The 16,582-nt window shown below is 36.6% G+C and overlaps 1 protein-coding gene across 8 annotated transcripts in view; it reads left to right on the top strand.

The window, feature by feature from the left end:
• Positions 1 to 16,582, top strand: part of nrv3 (nervana 3) — a 146,884-nt gene that overhangs the window by 88,719 nt on the left and 41,583 nt on the right. For all 8 annotated transcript variants that reach the window (XM_067764338.1, XM_067764339.1, XM_067764340.1 and 5 more), the window contains exons 3-6: positions 2,925 to 3,065; positions 10,148 to 10,267; positions 16,153 to 16,319; positions 16,397 to 16,507. In XM_067764338.1, coding sequence (XP_067620439.1) covers positions 2,925 to 3,065; positions 10,148 to 10,267; positions 16,153 to 16,319; positions 16,397 to 16,507 — 539 coding nt within the window. The remainder of the gene's footprint in view (positions 1 to 2,924; positions 3,066 to 10,147; positions 10,268 to 16,152; positions 16,320 to 16,396; positions 16,508 to 16,582) is intronic.

The raw sequence follows: 16,582 nt of genomic DNA, 5'->3' as shown, positions 1-16,582 counted from the left end.
ACTGGGAAATTTATAAATCCGATGCAAGCAATTCGAAATTAAGTAATGGACATTTTTGTTTTAAAAATAAACTTAAAAGTTAAAAGCTCTTGTAATTTAACTAGAGCTCGCCCAGGAGTTAAAGTTAAACAACAACAGAGGTAACTTTATCATAACCAAATAATGTTGGGTCTCTTGAAAAGAACTTCGTAGACTTCTTATCGGTAACACAGATACCGAAACGTTATTGCATATTTTACTATCGACTTATTATCGTTTTCAATTTGCTAACGGCTTTTTACTGGTTTCTTCTCGGCCTGTTAAAGGACAGGTTACAGATGTGTCATCAATTTCATATTGAAAGCCGATGAATCGTCAGTACTAAATCGTTATCAAATTCGTGAAACTCCGATAGCAAAACGATAAACTTTCGATTAAAAACAAAAAAAAAAAAAACATTTTGGCGGGATCTACTTCCGAAAAGATTTCGCTTGAGTTTCCTTTCAACATTTAAATTTTCCATATAAATTGTCGGGACGGGACCTACATGTTCTACGCCAAACGGTGGCTACAAGGCAAATGAATTTGCTATGCGATATTTTCATAACAAAAATACACTCGGAATTTTAGCCAAACCCATGCCGCGGGGAGACAACGCTAAGACAATTTTTCTCTAATTGAAAAAAGCTTGTTGTTTGGTCTTCCGGGATCTTAGGTGTGGTAGACGGAACATGCTACCACCACACCACGGGGGCCGACGATGATAACAAATCTATATCCTTTTTGAAAACAAACCGACAAGCTTTTGAAAACAACTTTCCTAGAGCTGTATGATAAAAAAAAAAATAAATAAATAATCGATAAATTTTCGATAATGAATCCATAAGTTTTGGTTAAGTAACCGATAAATCGCCCATAAAAAACCGTTAACTCATTGATAACATTTGTTAGCGTTACCAATTTATAACATTTTAAATCGATAACACGTCGATAAAAAATAGATAACACATCCATAACAACAGCATTATTAACTGGCGCTTAACTGCCTAAGCGATTTTGACCGTTTCGTAACATATCACTACAGCTATCCCTGTTTCGCGATAACTGACGCTAATTGGGAGCACCAAAGGAGGTCAAGTCTTCTTCCACCTGCCTCTTTGAACTAAGTTGTTGCCTCCCGCTTCCTCTGCTTACAATATGCGGTGTCGACTGAAATACTTTCTTGGCCGAAGCGTCTTCGTTCATTCGCATAACATAATCAAGCCAGCGAAGCCTTAGGGGTTTTACTCGCTGCACTATTGTCACATCTCTTTAAAGCTCTTACAGCTCATCATTATACATCCTTCGATATTCGCCGTCGCCGTCACGGACATCACCATAAGTCTTCTGGAAACTTTTCTCTCGAACACTCCAAGAGTCATCTCATCTTCTCTCGACACCGTCCATAATTCCGAGCCATACATCAGGACAGGTATGTTGAGCGACATATAGAGAATGATTTTTATTCGTCGAAAGAGTACTTTACTTTCTAGATTGCCTACTCAGTCCAAAGTAGCATTTATTGGCATTGTTATTGCTGTTAGTGCTGGTTTCCAAATAGATGAAATCCTTCACAGTCTCGAATTTAAATCCGTCAACAGTGGCGCGGCTGCCAAGGCCAAGCAAGTACTTCGTCTTGTTCTCATTTATCGCAAGACCCACTTTACTTATTTATCTAATCCAAAGAAGGCAGAACTCACAGCGCCTTTGTTTAGGTCCTTTAAATCAATATAATCAGCACAGGCCAATAATTGAACGCTCCATTGACAGATTGAACCACCGCAGTTTAGTTCTTCTGCCAGAATTATCGAACGACTCGCCTAGACTGAAGCTGCGCTTGGTTTCGGCCATAATACATCGATAACAAACCGATAAATCATCCATAACATATTGATAGCACGTCTTTCAAGGCCTTTGCTCTCTGATTTCGATAACTTATGGTTCCTTCGAGCAACTATTTTCCGTTTTATGCAACCGTAACTAGCAATTGCCTTTGTCAGCTTAACTATTAGCTGCATTGCTGTGGCAATAAAACCTCTACTGCAGTGCTTTCTGTATTTTTATGAGCACAAAACTGAATCCTTGTAACATCACACCTGTTGTTGTTCTTGTTGTTGTTGCTGTAGCACTAAGGACACTCCCCGAAGGCCTTTGAGGGTGTTATCGATGTTGATGGCCCTTTGCCGGATGTAGATCTGTACGTTCCGGTAATAAGCACCATAAAGGTACTAGCCCGACCATCTCGGGAACGATTTGGTATGACCACATGAAACCTTCTAGGCCATACCGCCCTTTTACCCCCTAGATCCATCAGGAGTTCAGGGTCGCCAAAGCCTCGGCTGTTAATGAAACAGGATTCGCCACGGGTAGGTCAGGTTGACAATTGGGTTGGAGAAGCTATATATTGCGCTGGCAACCTGAAAGGGTTGCGCTACATAACGCCTTGAATCAATTTGCTATTTTAGTCGCCTCTTACGACAGGCATACCTACCGCAGGTATATTCTAAGCCCCCTAACCCACTGGGATATCACACATATTGTGGTGTAATTAAAAAATTTCAAAAAATCTGAATTAAAAAAAAAAAATATGCTCACAGTTAAATATATTTATATAAAACAATTGATATGAATTATATGAACGTAAGCGCCAAAATAACATAAACGACAAAACTATAGAATTTCATACCGAAATTTGGTAAAGTTCGGTTACTTCAGCAAAACTTCCCGAAACCCCTCACAGTTAAAGCAACAAAAACATATTTTTAGTCAACTTCAAATCGAGTCTTAGCAAACAGCTCACTTCTTATCCATGAGACCCTATGTATTGCCTAATATATACATTGTTTAAAATACCAAAGTATATACGATCCTCCCTAATGTATGCCCTCTCATTCTTCTCATTTCAGCAAAAATTTTATTTTTCTACATTATTTTCTATGCGGCGTTAGCTGGTTTTTTCGCTGCCATGTTGGCTGTGTTTTATCAAACTCTTCATGTGGATAAACCCAAGTGGACAATGGACGATGGATTGATTGGTTCGAATCCAGGTGAGTGATGATAATGCCAAAATATAAATTTATATTTTTACCACCTTTGTAAACTTATTTTTCTTTTTAATGAATAAGGAAACGCCCATTTCCCCCCTATGTACGTCCATAATTTCCGTCCAAATCCGCCATGCCCCACAAAGTTACGTATACGCCCTGGTATAATTGTTTTACTTAAAGCGCATATGACACTACTTCATTTTTGCTTGGATTCCAAGCTAAAAAAACTGACGAAACTTTATCGGAACTTCAAAACACAACAACAATTTCTATCATGAAAAAGCGAGACCACTATTCCCCAAAAATTAGTGAGTTTGACATGTTTTTGTTTATGTTTTACATTTTATTTTTACATTAACACTTTTAACAATAAAAACAATGGAAATAACACGCGAAAATTATTTCGGTCTCTAATGGTTCACTTTTTTCACAAGAAAGTTGATTTTAATTGTGTTTTTATGCACTAAATTTTCAAACTAAAAACAAAATTTTCATTTGTCAGAAAAAAATAATGAAAAAGCGGCCGAATGTCAAAAAAACCCATCGAAATACAAACTGACTCGTTTGTTTTTAATGAGATAGATTGTATTTTCCTTGTATTTCGTTAGTTTTTTGAAATATAGTTTACACACTTACACCAGTACTGAAGAGTGCGACAAAATATTGAAGATAAAATACAAGAAAAAATACGCTAAAATAAAGTAGTGTCGTATAGGTATAAGTAATTGGAACGGACGCGCTTCTTGAGAGCAATAAAAACAACAATTCTTTTAAAGAGGACATGCTTAAATTTAAATTTATAAGATAATCCAACCTTAGAAATAAAGGTTTTTTAAAATAGGCAATTTTCAGTCCAGCTTATGAAAAATTGTGTCTTAATCTGAAAATTTCAAGAAAATATTGGGAATAGATTGAAAAAAGTCAATACTTAAACTCCTCCTCACTTCCTTTACTTGATGAGATTATGCTTTATAAAAACAAATACGACAGCGAGCATTCCCGAAGATGACATATCTTTTCTCCAAGGAAGGGCTACATGATTCGGTCTTATGCACTAGTTGAATGTTATTTTACGATCAACATTTGTCACATGGCAAGCGATTTAGACTTCGAAAAACTCTTCACCGCACATTCGGTATTGGTATCAGTCACAAAGACCGGCACTACACGCTGCTTGATCGAAGTGTAAGTGCTATCTGCTGGCTCTTCTACATCATTTCCCGACGGCAAATGTGCGTCGAGCAGCACTTCAAGGAGCGTGACCACTCCGTGTTCTCTTTAATTTTTCATTTCTTAGACTATATTTTCCCTATTTCCAGTTTCCTCAACCGCGTTGCTTCGCTGGAGCACTCGATGTTCGCACACATTTTTTTTCACGATACTCTCTTCGCCGTATGAAATTCACGCTTGCAGACTTGTCTTCTAAATCCCAAAGATTCCTACCGCCTTCATTCTGTTAAGAGGACGCTGAAGCTGATATACGCATGGTCTGAAAGGATTTCCTGTTAATTACCCTCCAGCCATACCTTCAGTCATACGTTAAGAACTCAATGTGATATGAAAACAATTGCTGGAACACTACCCCTGTCGGCTATATGCAAATCTATTTGAAGCATATAACAAAATTGGGATTCGCCTTGACCAGCGTCACAGATTAAACCTCTCTTGGCAATATCACTCATCGTCCCAGATATAGCTGGAGTAGTCGTGTTGCCACTCTTTGGCTTATCACACATTTTCACATCTGTTATTGGCAAATTTTCACTTTTCACATCCTCTATCTAACTTGCAGCCGAACATTGCCTTTTTATTCTGCCGTCCCAGCAGCGCCCCTTGCCGTGGTAAAGAGCTTCGTTCCTAAAGTGGCCCGGCATTGGGAAGGCTCCGTTGCAATACAGCCGAATATAATCCCTGGCTGCAAATCCTCCAATAGATACGTTCCGCATAATATGAAGTACGGCTAAGCAGTAAACACTATCACCAAAGTGCCTATTCTAGTGAGGGTTTCCTTCTTTTTGAGCATGAAAAATTGTAACTGAAAACTAAATTAATTTGTATGAATTAAACTGAGGTTGCCCTTCTTGCTTTTAAATGTATGAAAACATTTATTTGAAGCAATTTTTAATTTATAGTTTATTTAATAATTTGGGAAAAATTTAAACAACGTGACATCAGGACGGACAAGGCGACAGTTGTTTCCATTATAGTATTTGAAAAAAAAATTTCATTAATAAAAAGTTTGGGTCAGTGCATTAAATTAGTATTTGTTTTTGCAATTAAGCCTTTGGCGGATATTTAGTTATGTCAAGAATCAAATTTGTTTCTGTTTTCCATATTTTTCACTCCTTCATGAGTGATTCTAATTAACGGTATATAAAATCGTACAAACAAAACAAAATAAGTCAGACTCCATGATAAAGATGTGAATATCAAAAGAAACGTATAGCAGAGCAGAATAATTTTTGTTAATTTATCAAAATACCCGCCGAAAACTTTCTTTAAAAGACAAAAATTACATTTTCAAAATGCTTATATAATCGATAACATAAAATATCAAAGTTTCTCAAAAAACTACTAAGAGTGCATAGGTAAATACAGCAAAAGCACACACTTTAAGCTTTTAAGTCATACCCATGGGATTAAGGGGTTGAAAAGCGCAATACTTCAGTGGTGCTTGTTACCGGAACGTACCGTACTTATATATGGCAAAGGATTATCAACATCGATAACACTCCACAAACCTTTGGGGGATGTCTCTATCATACAAAAACATCAAGCAGTGCCCATACTTTCACCATCCTCTATAAATATTCACACATATCTTGTCCTAAAATTCTGCTGAGTCAAAATATGTCACATCACTCACCCCATTTGATGTCACATTACTTGTGATAATACAGATAATCTATGACTCGCACGTTCTATACTTGATAAGTATAAGTAGGACGTGAATAGTAAAGTAAAGTATTTTCCATCAATTTTAATTAACTATTTTTGTATGTTTCTAAATATTCATACGCAAATATAATTTGTTGTTCTGCGAGGCGCCACCAACGTTTTTATGACTGTCTAGTCAACATGACGTATCATATACTAAATAAATATTTGCGTGCTCTTTTAAATTTTAACGCTCACAGTTTAGTTGTATTTTCAATTCGTTTTTCTATGTTTTTTTTCGTTGATATGAATAAGTGTTGTCCCATAGGCCATCCATATTGTTACGAATGTTAGCAACACTAAGGCGTACTGCCATCTCTATGCCGATGCTAAGCAGTGACGTGAATGCACATCAATAATTTAACCATTTTGTCTACACCTATGTACGTACACGCAGCGGAGAAGAGATGCTCAAACACATGCAGATATCTTATCTGGGATGCTCCTAAAGGTATGCAATTATAATTGTGGAAGTGTCGCTCACACATATAAGCGCATGGGGTATGAGAGAAGCTATAAAAATGATACATCTGTAGTTGTAGCTGAGAAATTTATAACTAACTAGTAAGTTCTGGAATTAGAAAAGCCTAGAAATATGCAACGAGGAAATCAGACAGTATAAAAATGCGGCAACAGTAGAGGCGAGTTTCAGTTTCATTTAAGCTATCAGTCAGTTTGGTTATTAAGCAAGCTATTCATTGCAAAGTATAAATGTTATTGTGAAGTACTTTAATAAAGGCCATTTTTCCATTATTCAATATTGGAGTTATTTATTCAACAGTTTAGCGATACGAACGTTAGCAGAAGATTCCAAATAAGGGGAATTGCAGTAAATTCTTTACAATTGGTGTCAGAACAGGAATTGTTCAATAAATTCCGAAGATTGGGAATACAACTTGGACATGGCAAAGTTGAGTGAATTGACGATCCAGCAACTGAAGGAGGAGTTGGAAGTCCGTGGATTGGCTACTTTTGGCAATAAATCTCAGCTACAAAAACGACTAAGTGTAGCTATGGTATTTGAAGGAATCTTCAATACTGAGGAGTATGTCTTTCATTATGATAGCGACAAAACAACAACAAAAATGGAAGAAAAAAACGAAACACCGCAGACAGTAACGAGCACAATATCTGTACAAACATCGACAATGGCATCTCAGCTGGAAGAACAGAAGACATATATGTCATCTCAACTGGAAGCGCAAGAGGCACGTATATCTGGAATGTCGTCAAAAATTTTGAACAGGTATCATCGCAGCTCTTTGCGAAACTGGAAGAGCAGGATGCAAAAATTTTACAACTCGAGCACAAAATTGATGCCGAGATGGAAGCGTTGAAAGGTCTTATGCAACAGTTACAACTAAATCGCCCAGCTGTTCCAGCGAGCAATCCGAAGGTAAAACCTCCATCTTTTGACGGCTCTGTTCCTTTCGAGGTATTCAAGCTTCAATTTGAGAAGACGTCAGCAGTGAACAACTGGAATGCTGAAGATAAAGTTGCTGCTCTATTCGTAGCATTGAAGGGGCCAGCAGCCGAAATCCTACTGACGATTCCCGATGGAGAGCGGAACAACTATGAAGTATTGATGGCCGCTGTCGAGAGACGTTATGGAAGCGAGCATAGAAAACAGATATACCAAATTGAGTTGCAAACCCGTTACCAAAAAGCAAATGAGACATTACAGGAGTTTGCTTCGGATGTTGAAAGATTGGCCCATCTTCCAAATGCGGACGCACCCGTGGAATACACTGAAAGGGTAAAGATTCAGAGCTTTAGTAACGGCATATGGGACGTCGAAACGAAGCGTGCCACATACGCGAATCCAAAGCCAACATTTGCTGAAACGGCATCCCATGCACTGACTCAGGAAACAGCGTCACTTTTGAGTAAGCTCGCATACAAAGCTCATCGCGTGAAAGTGGAAAGGCCAGATTTGGTAGACATAATTTTGGAAGCACTGAAGTGATTACAACAAAAAAATGCCGGAGATGTGAAGTGTTTCAAGTGCGGTAACCCAAGTCACATTGCACGTCATTACAGCACCGGGCATGGTAGTTCCTACTTGGCTGGTCGTAAACGCAAAGCTGGAGGAGATAAACAAGAGCGAGTCAAATGTAAAGATAGAGAATTTGTTCCAGCTATTGAATGTCGTGTGACACCTATCTCGCAAACTGGAAGGAAATCGAGCAGTCTTACCGTCAAAGGAAATGTAGATGGCAAGGAGCGTATGCTGACTGTAGATACGGGCGCATCTCATGCCTTGATCCGATCTGATTTGGTCAACAGGAAAGTAAAGCCATTACCTGGAGCAAGATTGCGTACGATTACTGGCGAGTATAACCAAGTCCAGGGAGAAGTGGTATGTGAAGTCTTAATTGGGGAGGTCATGGTTCTACACAAATTCGTTGTGGCAGAGATCGTTGATGAAGTCATATTGGGAGTGGATTTCTTAGTTGACTGTGACATCAGGATCGATATGCAGAGAAGGATTATGCAGTATAAGAACAAGGATGTGCCACTTAACTTCAGTTTGGAAAAAGGGTTCAGCAGTAAGCGAGTGCTGGTGGAGGAGATTCGACAGGCACCACGAAAGTCAAGGAAAGTAGATCGAGCAAAGGTTGGTGGAAAAAATGGGCCAAACAAATCAAAACCGAAGGTACCTGTGAGAGAAACACTGGCATTGAAAAGCCCTAACGGACGTACTAAAACGAAGGAAAGAATTTCGCAGAAAGAATGCAAGGGTGGTTTCAAGCCAGGGCACACTACTGTTGTGAAGCGTCGGAACGATACTGATTATGCAAAGCAAATCCGTCCAGCGCAAGCTCTACGAAGTAGTTCATTGGCCAAACAACAGAGTGTGAAGGAACAAACCAGGGTATTGAGTAGAACAAGGATGAAACACAGGTACGATGAGAACAATAATTCGAAAGGTTTCTTGGCGGGAGATTTGGTACTGTTATACAACCCTCACCATCCAAATTTCGGTTCAGTTGGGAGGGCCCGTACCAAGTTGTGAAGAAGATCAGTGACACCATCTACCGCATGCAAACCATTGGGAAACCACGAAGTAGAAGAGTGGAACATTTTGAGATGCTAGCAGCGTTTAGATCGAGAGATTTGTCTGATCGGGACGATCAGACTTAGGGTGGAGGGCAGTGTTACGAATGTTAGCAACACTAAGGGTTACTGCCATCTCTATGCCGATGCTAAGCAGTGACGTGAATGCACATCAATAATTTAATCATTTTGTCTACACCTATGTACGTACCCGCAGCGGAGAAGAGATGCACAAACACATGCAGATATCTTATCTGAGATGCTCCTAAAAGTATGCAATTATAATTGTGGAACTGTCGCTCACACATACAAGCACATGGGGTATGAGAGAAGCTATTAGAATTATACATCTGTAGTTGTAGCTGAGAAATGTATAACTAACTAGTAAGTTCTGGAATTAGAAAAGCCTAGAAATATGCAACGAGGAAATCAGACAGTGTAAAACGGCGACAACAGTAGAGGCGAGTTTCAGTTTCATTTAAGCTATCAGTCAGTTTGGTTATTAAGCAAGCTATTCGTTGCAAAGTATAAGTGTTATTGTGAATTACTTTAATAAAGGCCATTTTTCCATTATTCAATATTGGAGTTATTTATTCAACAGTTTAGCGATACGAACGTTAGCAGAAGATTGCAAATAAGGGGAATTGCAGTAAATTCGTTACAATATGTATGTATGTTGCCTAGCGTCATTTTTGGTGCGTATATTGAACTCTTATTACCTCAATCAAATGGAAGTGGTTAGTACTTAAGAAAAGCGGGTGACCAGTGTATGGTTATTCATGTTACATATACACAGTGAATTATAATTGCATGTTTACGTAGTGGTCCTCATACATAAAAAAAATAATCATACATATTTTCTGGAATTTTTGCCATATGTAATTAACTTGGCTTTAATCACATAAATTGGTAGTGTTAATTAATGGTCTGTTTTCAAGCAGCGATCAAATTTTTATTATGGCCAATGAGTGGGGCGTATACGTAACTTTATTGACACTTTCAAGTTATTAAATTTTTTTTTTAACGCCATTAGCTGCATAATTTGGTATATAACAAAACTTATAACTTAAATATTATTATATTTTTAGGTCTGGGCTTTCGACCAATGCCCCCAGAGGCTAATGTTGAGAGCACTTTAATCTGGTATGAGAAGTCGCGGCCCGAAAACTTCAAATATTGGGTTGATGAAACTGACAATTTTCTTCAATGTAAGTATTTTGTAATGTAAAAACTAATACAACAAAAAAAGTGCATGCATATCAATGAAATTAGGTGTTTTGGTGTATGTTGGTAGTAAGTGTTAAGTGTTTATGTGAAAATAAGAAACTGTTTATCTTTTTAATACTGACTGCTCGAACATTTCATATCTGATTTTTCGCAATGACGCAAATTAAAGTTAGGTTGAATTGGCTGGTGTGTGAGAACCTCCCCTACATTGAATGAGTCCGTAGTGTTACCAGAGGGTTGCTCAATGATCCAGTTGAAAGCCCCTATCAAAGTCCAGAACTCATATTTTCAACTAACTCTGTCCTCTTGGTGCATACTAGAACTTTCCTCGGATCTATGCTGTTTGTTACTTCTAGATCTGATAGCTGTGCAACATCTAAAAGCTGGAGTCTAAGGCTAGCGAGATAGATATAGACTTATATATATCAAAATTATCTGGGCGAAAAAAGAAATTTATTTAGCCATGTCCGTCCGGCCGTCCGTCCGTCTGTCCGTAAATACAATAACTTGAGTAAATTTTGAGGTATCTTAATGAAATTCGGTATGTAATTTTCTGGGCACTCATCCCAGATCGCTATTTAAAATTAACGAAATCGGAATATAACCACGCCCACTTTTTCAATATCGGAAATATCGAAAAACCAAAAAAGGGCAATAATTCATTACCAAAGACGGATAAATCAATGAAACTTGGTAGGTGGGTTGACCTTATGACGCAGAATAGAAAATTAGTAAAATTTTGGACAACGAGCGTGGCACCGCCCACTTTTAAAAGAAGATAATTTAGAAGTTTAGCAGGCTGTAATTTGGCAGCTTAGTATGTAAAATTCGGTTACACCCGAACTTAACCTTCCTTACTTGTTCTTTTCTCTTTCTGTTTCCATTTTTCTTTCATTTCCTTTCCCCTTCTCGTTGTCTTTGTTCTGCTTTTTCCGATTTCCATCCTCTTCCTTTTTTCCAATTGCCATCTTTTCCCCGTTCTCTATCTCGTCCCGCTTACCTTTCCTTTTCCTCATTGAACTTGGGGGTGGGGAGGGAGGGAATGGCCTGAATGTTTAATGTGGCCACATAAATCGTTCCCGAGATGGTCGGGCTAGCACCTTAATGGTGCTATGGTACCGGAGCGTACCGGATCTGTATCCGGTAAAGGACCATCACATCGATAACACTCCCCAAAGCCTTCGGGGAGCAACCTTATCGCTACAACAACAACAACAACCTACGGCATCAAAAGCTGTGCCGCACCCACTATGTCTGTCTATGGCTAGCTTATAACCAGACGCGATTTTGTCACTGTTAATGTGAGAGCTCGAAAAGAAGGTTCTCTTTTAAAGAAGACGGCGATTTCGGTATCGCGTTCGAGGAACCATATAAAAGTAATTTGAGGAAGTAGTTTTAATAACTCCTTATGATCGAAGGTTATGACTGTGGAATGATTTATGTTGGCATCTGTTCCACTGAATCTAGCTTAACCTTGTCATATCAAAATGCCGGAAAAACATCCAAATAACAAATCCAGCAAGAAAATATACTGGTAGTTCACAAAAAAATGCGCAATTGGGATGGGCTAGTATTTAATAATCTCTCTACTGTCTGATGCCATATGCAGCTTATGGTCAAGCATGAACCCGACAAACTTCACCACAGAAGTTAAGGCAGCCATTGGGAAGACCTTAGCACCAAAGTAAACCAATAACTAGAACGAGTTCTATGATACGATAGGATGGCGTTAATGGCGCTCAACCATAAGAACCTTTGTCACAGTCAGGCTCTTTTCAAAACGATACTTCAGATTCAGGAAGAGTACATAACTCCCACTAGTCGTTAACTTCTACATGTAATTTCCTGCCAGACCTGAAGAAAATTTCGTAGTTTTAAACGCAGATAACTGTCCGCAGCCGCTACCGCCCTTTTACTTCACTTCCTCGCCTCCTCATACATGGATCTGCATATGCATCTTGACTGTTCACGGATGATATGAATTAAATATGGTTGTACTGAAATAACAGCCATTGATGGGGTATAACTCAGATCATCCCGGACGAAGAACTGGTTCTTTAAAACGGAAATGATCAATAGAAACCAGACCAACTTTCGTGCATTAACGTTAGCCTAAATCGTTTGACTTTTTTTTTTTTTGAATGAACAAAACCAATTTTAAAACCTCGATCTTAAAGCTATGATTTGTGTACAGTCGACTAGTTTCCGATGATCTAAGAGCTTTCTTTCTTTTCAGTTTCTCTTAGAAAACATAATAACACAGTGCAACAAAAAAAAAAAAAAAATATCTCAAGAACTTTTGTAGCGACCTAGTGTCCGTTGTAGGTCTTGATGAGTAGATCAAGATGCCGTGTTTCAAAATTTTCTAACACCCCGAAAATGTCAAGTTATTGTTGAAAAACTGTTTTCCTTCTACCTCGCGCATTCAAAAATTCGTTACTCCGTCATTTTTCCATCAATTTTTGATTGCTTAACAGTTTTGGAAAGCTGAAAGATAGGGCTTTAAAAATATATATATTTGTCTACACTTTTTATAGCAAATTTTTGAGATTTTTTAAAAGTTATCTAAAATTTTCTCGTTTTTTTTAATTTTTCAAAGTTTGACGGCTTTTTAATGTACCATTTCTCTAATGAATTATTTTTTTTCTTAAAGAGGGAGAGAGAGAGAGAGAGAACATTCTATTTCGAGTAAAAAAAGTACTAGTTGATCACATTCGGTTGAGAATTGTTGAAATGACAACACTTTTTGTGAACAAGAAAATTTTGCTCTCATCGTAGAATCGATATCGCGCCATGTCAGGATTGAATGTATGATTTCAGTATATCGCTGCCATCGTATTGAACATTCTTATCGTTTCTTTTATTCCACCCATTATTTTTTGTTATAACAAAATTTCAATTATTGACTTTAATTATTTAAACAATTTCGATATTTTTTATTTATCTACATATATCATCTCTCGAGTAATTTTTTTTCGCTCCTATGTTGGAGAGAAAAAATAAAGAAATAAATAGTTGCAAATATATTTACATAAAATTTTGTTTTATGTTATGTACTTAATACAAAAAAAAACTTCGAATTTCGATAGCTGTTAAAAATGTTTGCTAGATCTTCTACGTTTATAAGCCACATCGTCAGTATCGCGTTTTAGAGACCAGCAATAATTTGCCAGCATTCTGATCTGACTTTTTCCGACAAAGCGTTTTTCGATCTCTAATAGTTCCTGATGGAACCGTTCTCCCTGTTCGTCACTGAATTGTCCAAGATTTTCAGGGAAGAAATCCATACTCTGGTTCATACCAAACATTTTCACTATACACGCGATTAAAAATAGATGTGAAAGCTTCTGTGAGAGCTGCATTGGTTTTTAATTGTATACGATGTTTCGTATCAACGAATAACCCGCAGACGTAACCAAACTTATTACGCTTATCACACATTTTTAAAAAAGTACCTTGTAGCAACACGTACAACCACTGACTGATTTGATTCTACCAAAATGACAGTATCCTAACTTTCGTCTTGTCATTTATCTTACAGAGGCAAAGAGGCAAATGTCTCGGAGAGCACTTAAATAACAGTGTATCTCATTTCCACAAACAAGAAAAACCGTTGTCAAAACCGTGGTCATATCAATTTTTCCTAACACATGATTTGATGATAAAAGTAAATAATTTTGTTTATCTTTGTTTCATAATTAAATCATAAACAAAAGGTTAAACGGAGCATAGAGAATACTCAAAACAATGGCGACAATATACTGAAATCATACATTCAATCCTGACATGGCGCGATATCGATTCTACGATGAGAGCAGAATTTTCTTGTTCACAAAAAGTGTTGTCATTTCAACAATTCTCAACCGAATTTGATCAACCAGTACTTTTTTTACTCGAAATAGAATGTTCTCTCAACCTCTTCAAGAAAAAAAATAATTCATTTAAGAAATGATACATTAAAACGCCGTCAAACTTTGAAAAATTAAAAAAAAACGAGAAAATTTTACATAACTTTTAAAAAATCTCAAAAATTTGCTATAAAAAGTGTAGACAAATATATATATTTTTAAAGCCCTATCCTTCAGCTTTCCAAAACTGTTAAGCAATCAAAAATTGATGGAAAAATGACGGAGTAACGAATTTTTGAATGCGCGAGGTACAAGAAAAACAGTTTTTCAACAATAACTTGAAAATTTCGGGGTGTTAGAAAATTTTGAAACACGGCATCTTGATCTACTCATCAAGACCTACAACGGACACTAGGTAGCTATTAAAGTTCAAAATCAGTGTAGCACAGTGTAATTGAAATTCAATTATTATAAGCCGGTGTTAAGCTCATGAATTCTTAAATATAAGTATAAACTGAAGACACCATTAAACAAACATACATTAATATTTATATATATATATATATATATATATATATATATGTTTATAAGTGTATATTCATTACTTTAAGTTAATCTAAAAAATGTTTTTTATTTCTATTTATGTTGTTCTTATGATGAATCTGGCATACGCTTTAGCTGTGCCGAAAAGTAAGTGGGCGTTGTAGATAGAGCAGAGAAAAATTCTAAACTTATAATAGCTACTTAAATGGCTAGATAATGGGGCTGCATTATTTTTAGATAAAAGGTTTGCTAATGTATGTGAGCGAGTGTTAACGTATTGCTAAGTAATACTATTGTATATATGTATGAGTCGTATGAGGTATAAGTATGCGTAATTTAAAATGCTAAGAACATAGACAACGTATAATAAGCTAATTTTAAAGGCTTTTAACGTATAAGCGTATATGCACATTAGGATGCACCTTAAACCGAAATTTTATAATACAAAAACCTAAATTGCATGCTCAATTCCAATATAAAAGTAAGCGAATATTTCAGAGCATTTGTTTTGCGGCCGCCGTGGTGTGGTGGTAGCGTGCTCCGCTTAACACACCGAAGATCGTGGGTTCAATTCCCGGTCAAAGCAACATGGAAAATTTGGAAAAAATTTTTCCATTAGAAAAAAGTGTTTCCCTGCCCCTCGGCAGTGATTTGACAAACATTCCGAGTGTATTTCTACCACCAAAAGCTTCTCAGTGAAAATTCATCTGCTTTTCAGATGCCGTTCGAAATCGGCATAAAACATAGACCTACATCTCCGCCAATTTGTAGGAAAACTTAAAAATTTTTATTTGTTTTGCAAATTTGTACAGATTAAAATATGTAAGAAACAATTTTTAAAATATTTTAAAAAATCCAAAAGTTTACTTTCGGTTCTTCGGAATTTCATGTCTTCAAAATGTTTTTTTAGAAATTTTTCAAACCTTGTTTTTAAATTATTTAAAGAACCCAAAAAGAAATTCATTTCGCATTCCCTTAAGATTTTGTCTTTTTAAAATTCCAAATTTTTGTTCTTTTAATTACGGTATGCTAGGTCTTGTTCCAACTAACAGGACGAAAAAATATGAAAATTGTTCCTGGTAGTACTATTTTTGTTTTGTATAATTCCTTACTAACAACAGGTATCTAAATTACTGCATAGTCTTTCTGGCGATCTTGACATATTAGAATAGTGCATCTTATTCTTAGGTATAAATGTCTTCATCTTGAATATTTCATAGTCTAATACCAAATTTGGAATCTGAAACATTTCGGCCTGACATGGAATTACCCAAAAAGTAGATTCGGTTTTATACCTATTTAATATAAGTATCTTTATAAATTTTTAAAGTACTTAATACAGAAAAAAAACAATTATAAGCTTGAAAAAAATTTGTCAGTAATTACCAAAGCTCGATTTCCCTCGTAAAAGCTTCTTTAAATAAAAAAAAATTCTTTCACCGTTTACTCATCACAATTTTCTTAACACCCTATAGCATACGAAAAATTACCCAAGCATAATCAAATGAATTGTTCATTCGAAAATACACCAACACCTGGTAAAGTATGCGCATTTGATGCCAAAGCATTTGCACCATGCACAAAGGAGAATAATTTCGGTTATCATCAGGCTAGGCCATGCATATTCCTTAAGTTGAATAAGGTAAGAAGTGAGGAATCGTGAAATTAATAAAAATTATATTTGACATGCCATTTTGTTTTTTTGTTGTTACCACCCAGATATACAACTGGGAACCAGCTCTTTACAACGATTCCAAATCTCTGCCAGATAAAATGCCTATCGAACTGAAGAATCACATTACAGAGAAACAAAGCTTGCGACCAAATCAGGTGAGTGATAAGGAAAAAAAATAGTGAAATTATTAAAAAAAATAAATAAATAAAAAACATAAAAGTACTAAAATA

The sequence above is a fragment of the Eurosta solidaginis genome, chromosome 2 (genome assembly GCF_040869045.1).
Source record: "Eurosta solidaginis isolate ZX-2024a chromosome 2, ASM4086904v1, whole genome shotgun sequence".
Classification (NCBI taxonomy): domain Eukaryota; kingdom Metazoa; phylum Arthropoda; class Insecta; order Diptera; family Tephritidae; genus Eurosta; species Eurosta solidaginis.
This window is presented reverse-complemented; position numbering and strand designations above follow the sequence as displayed.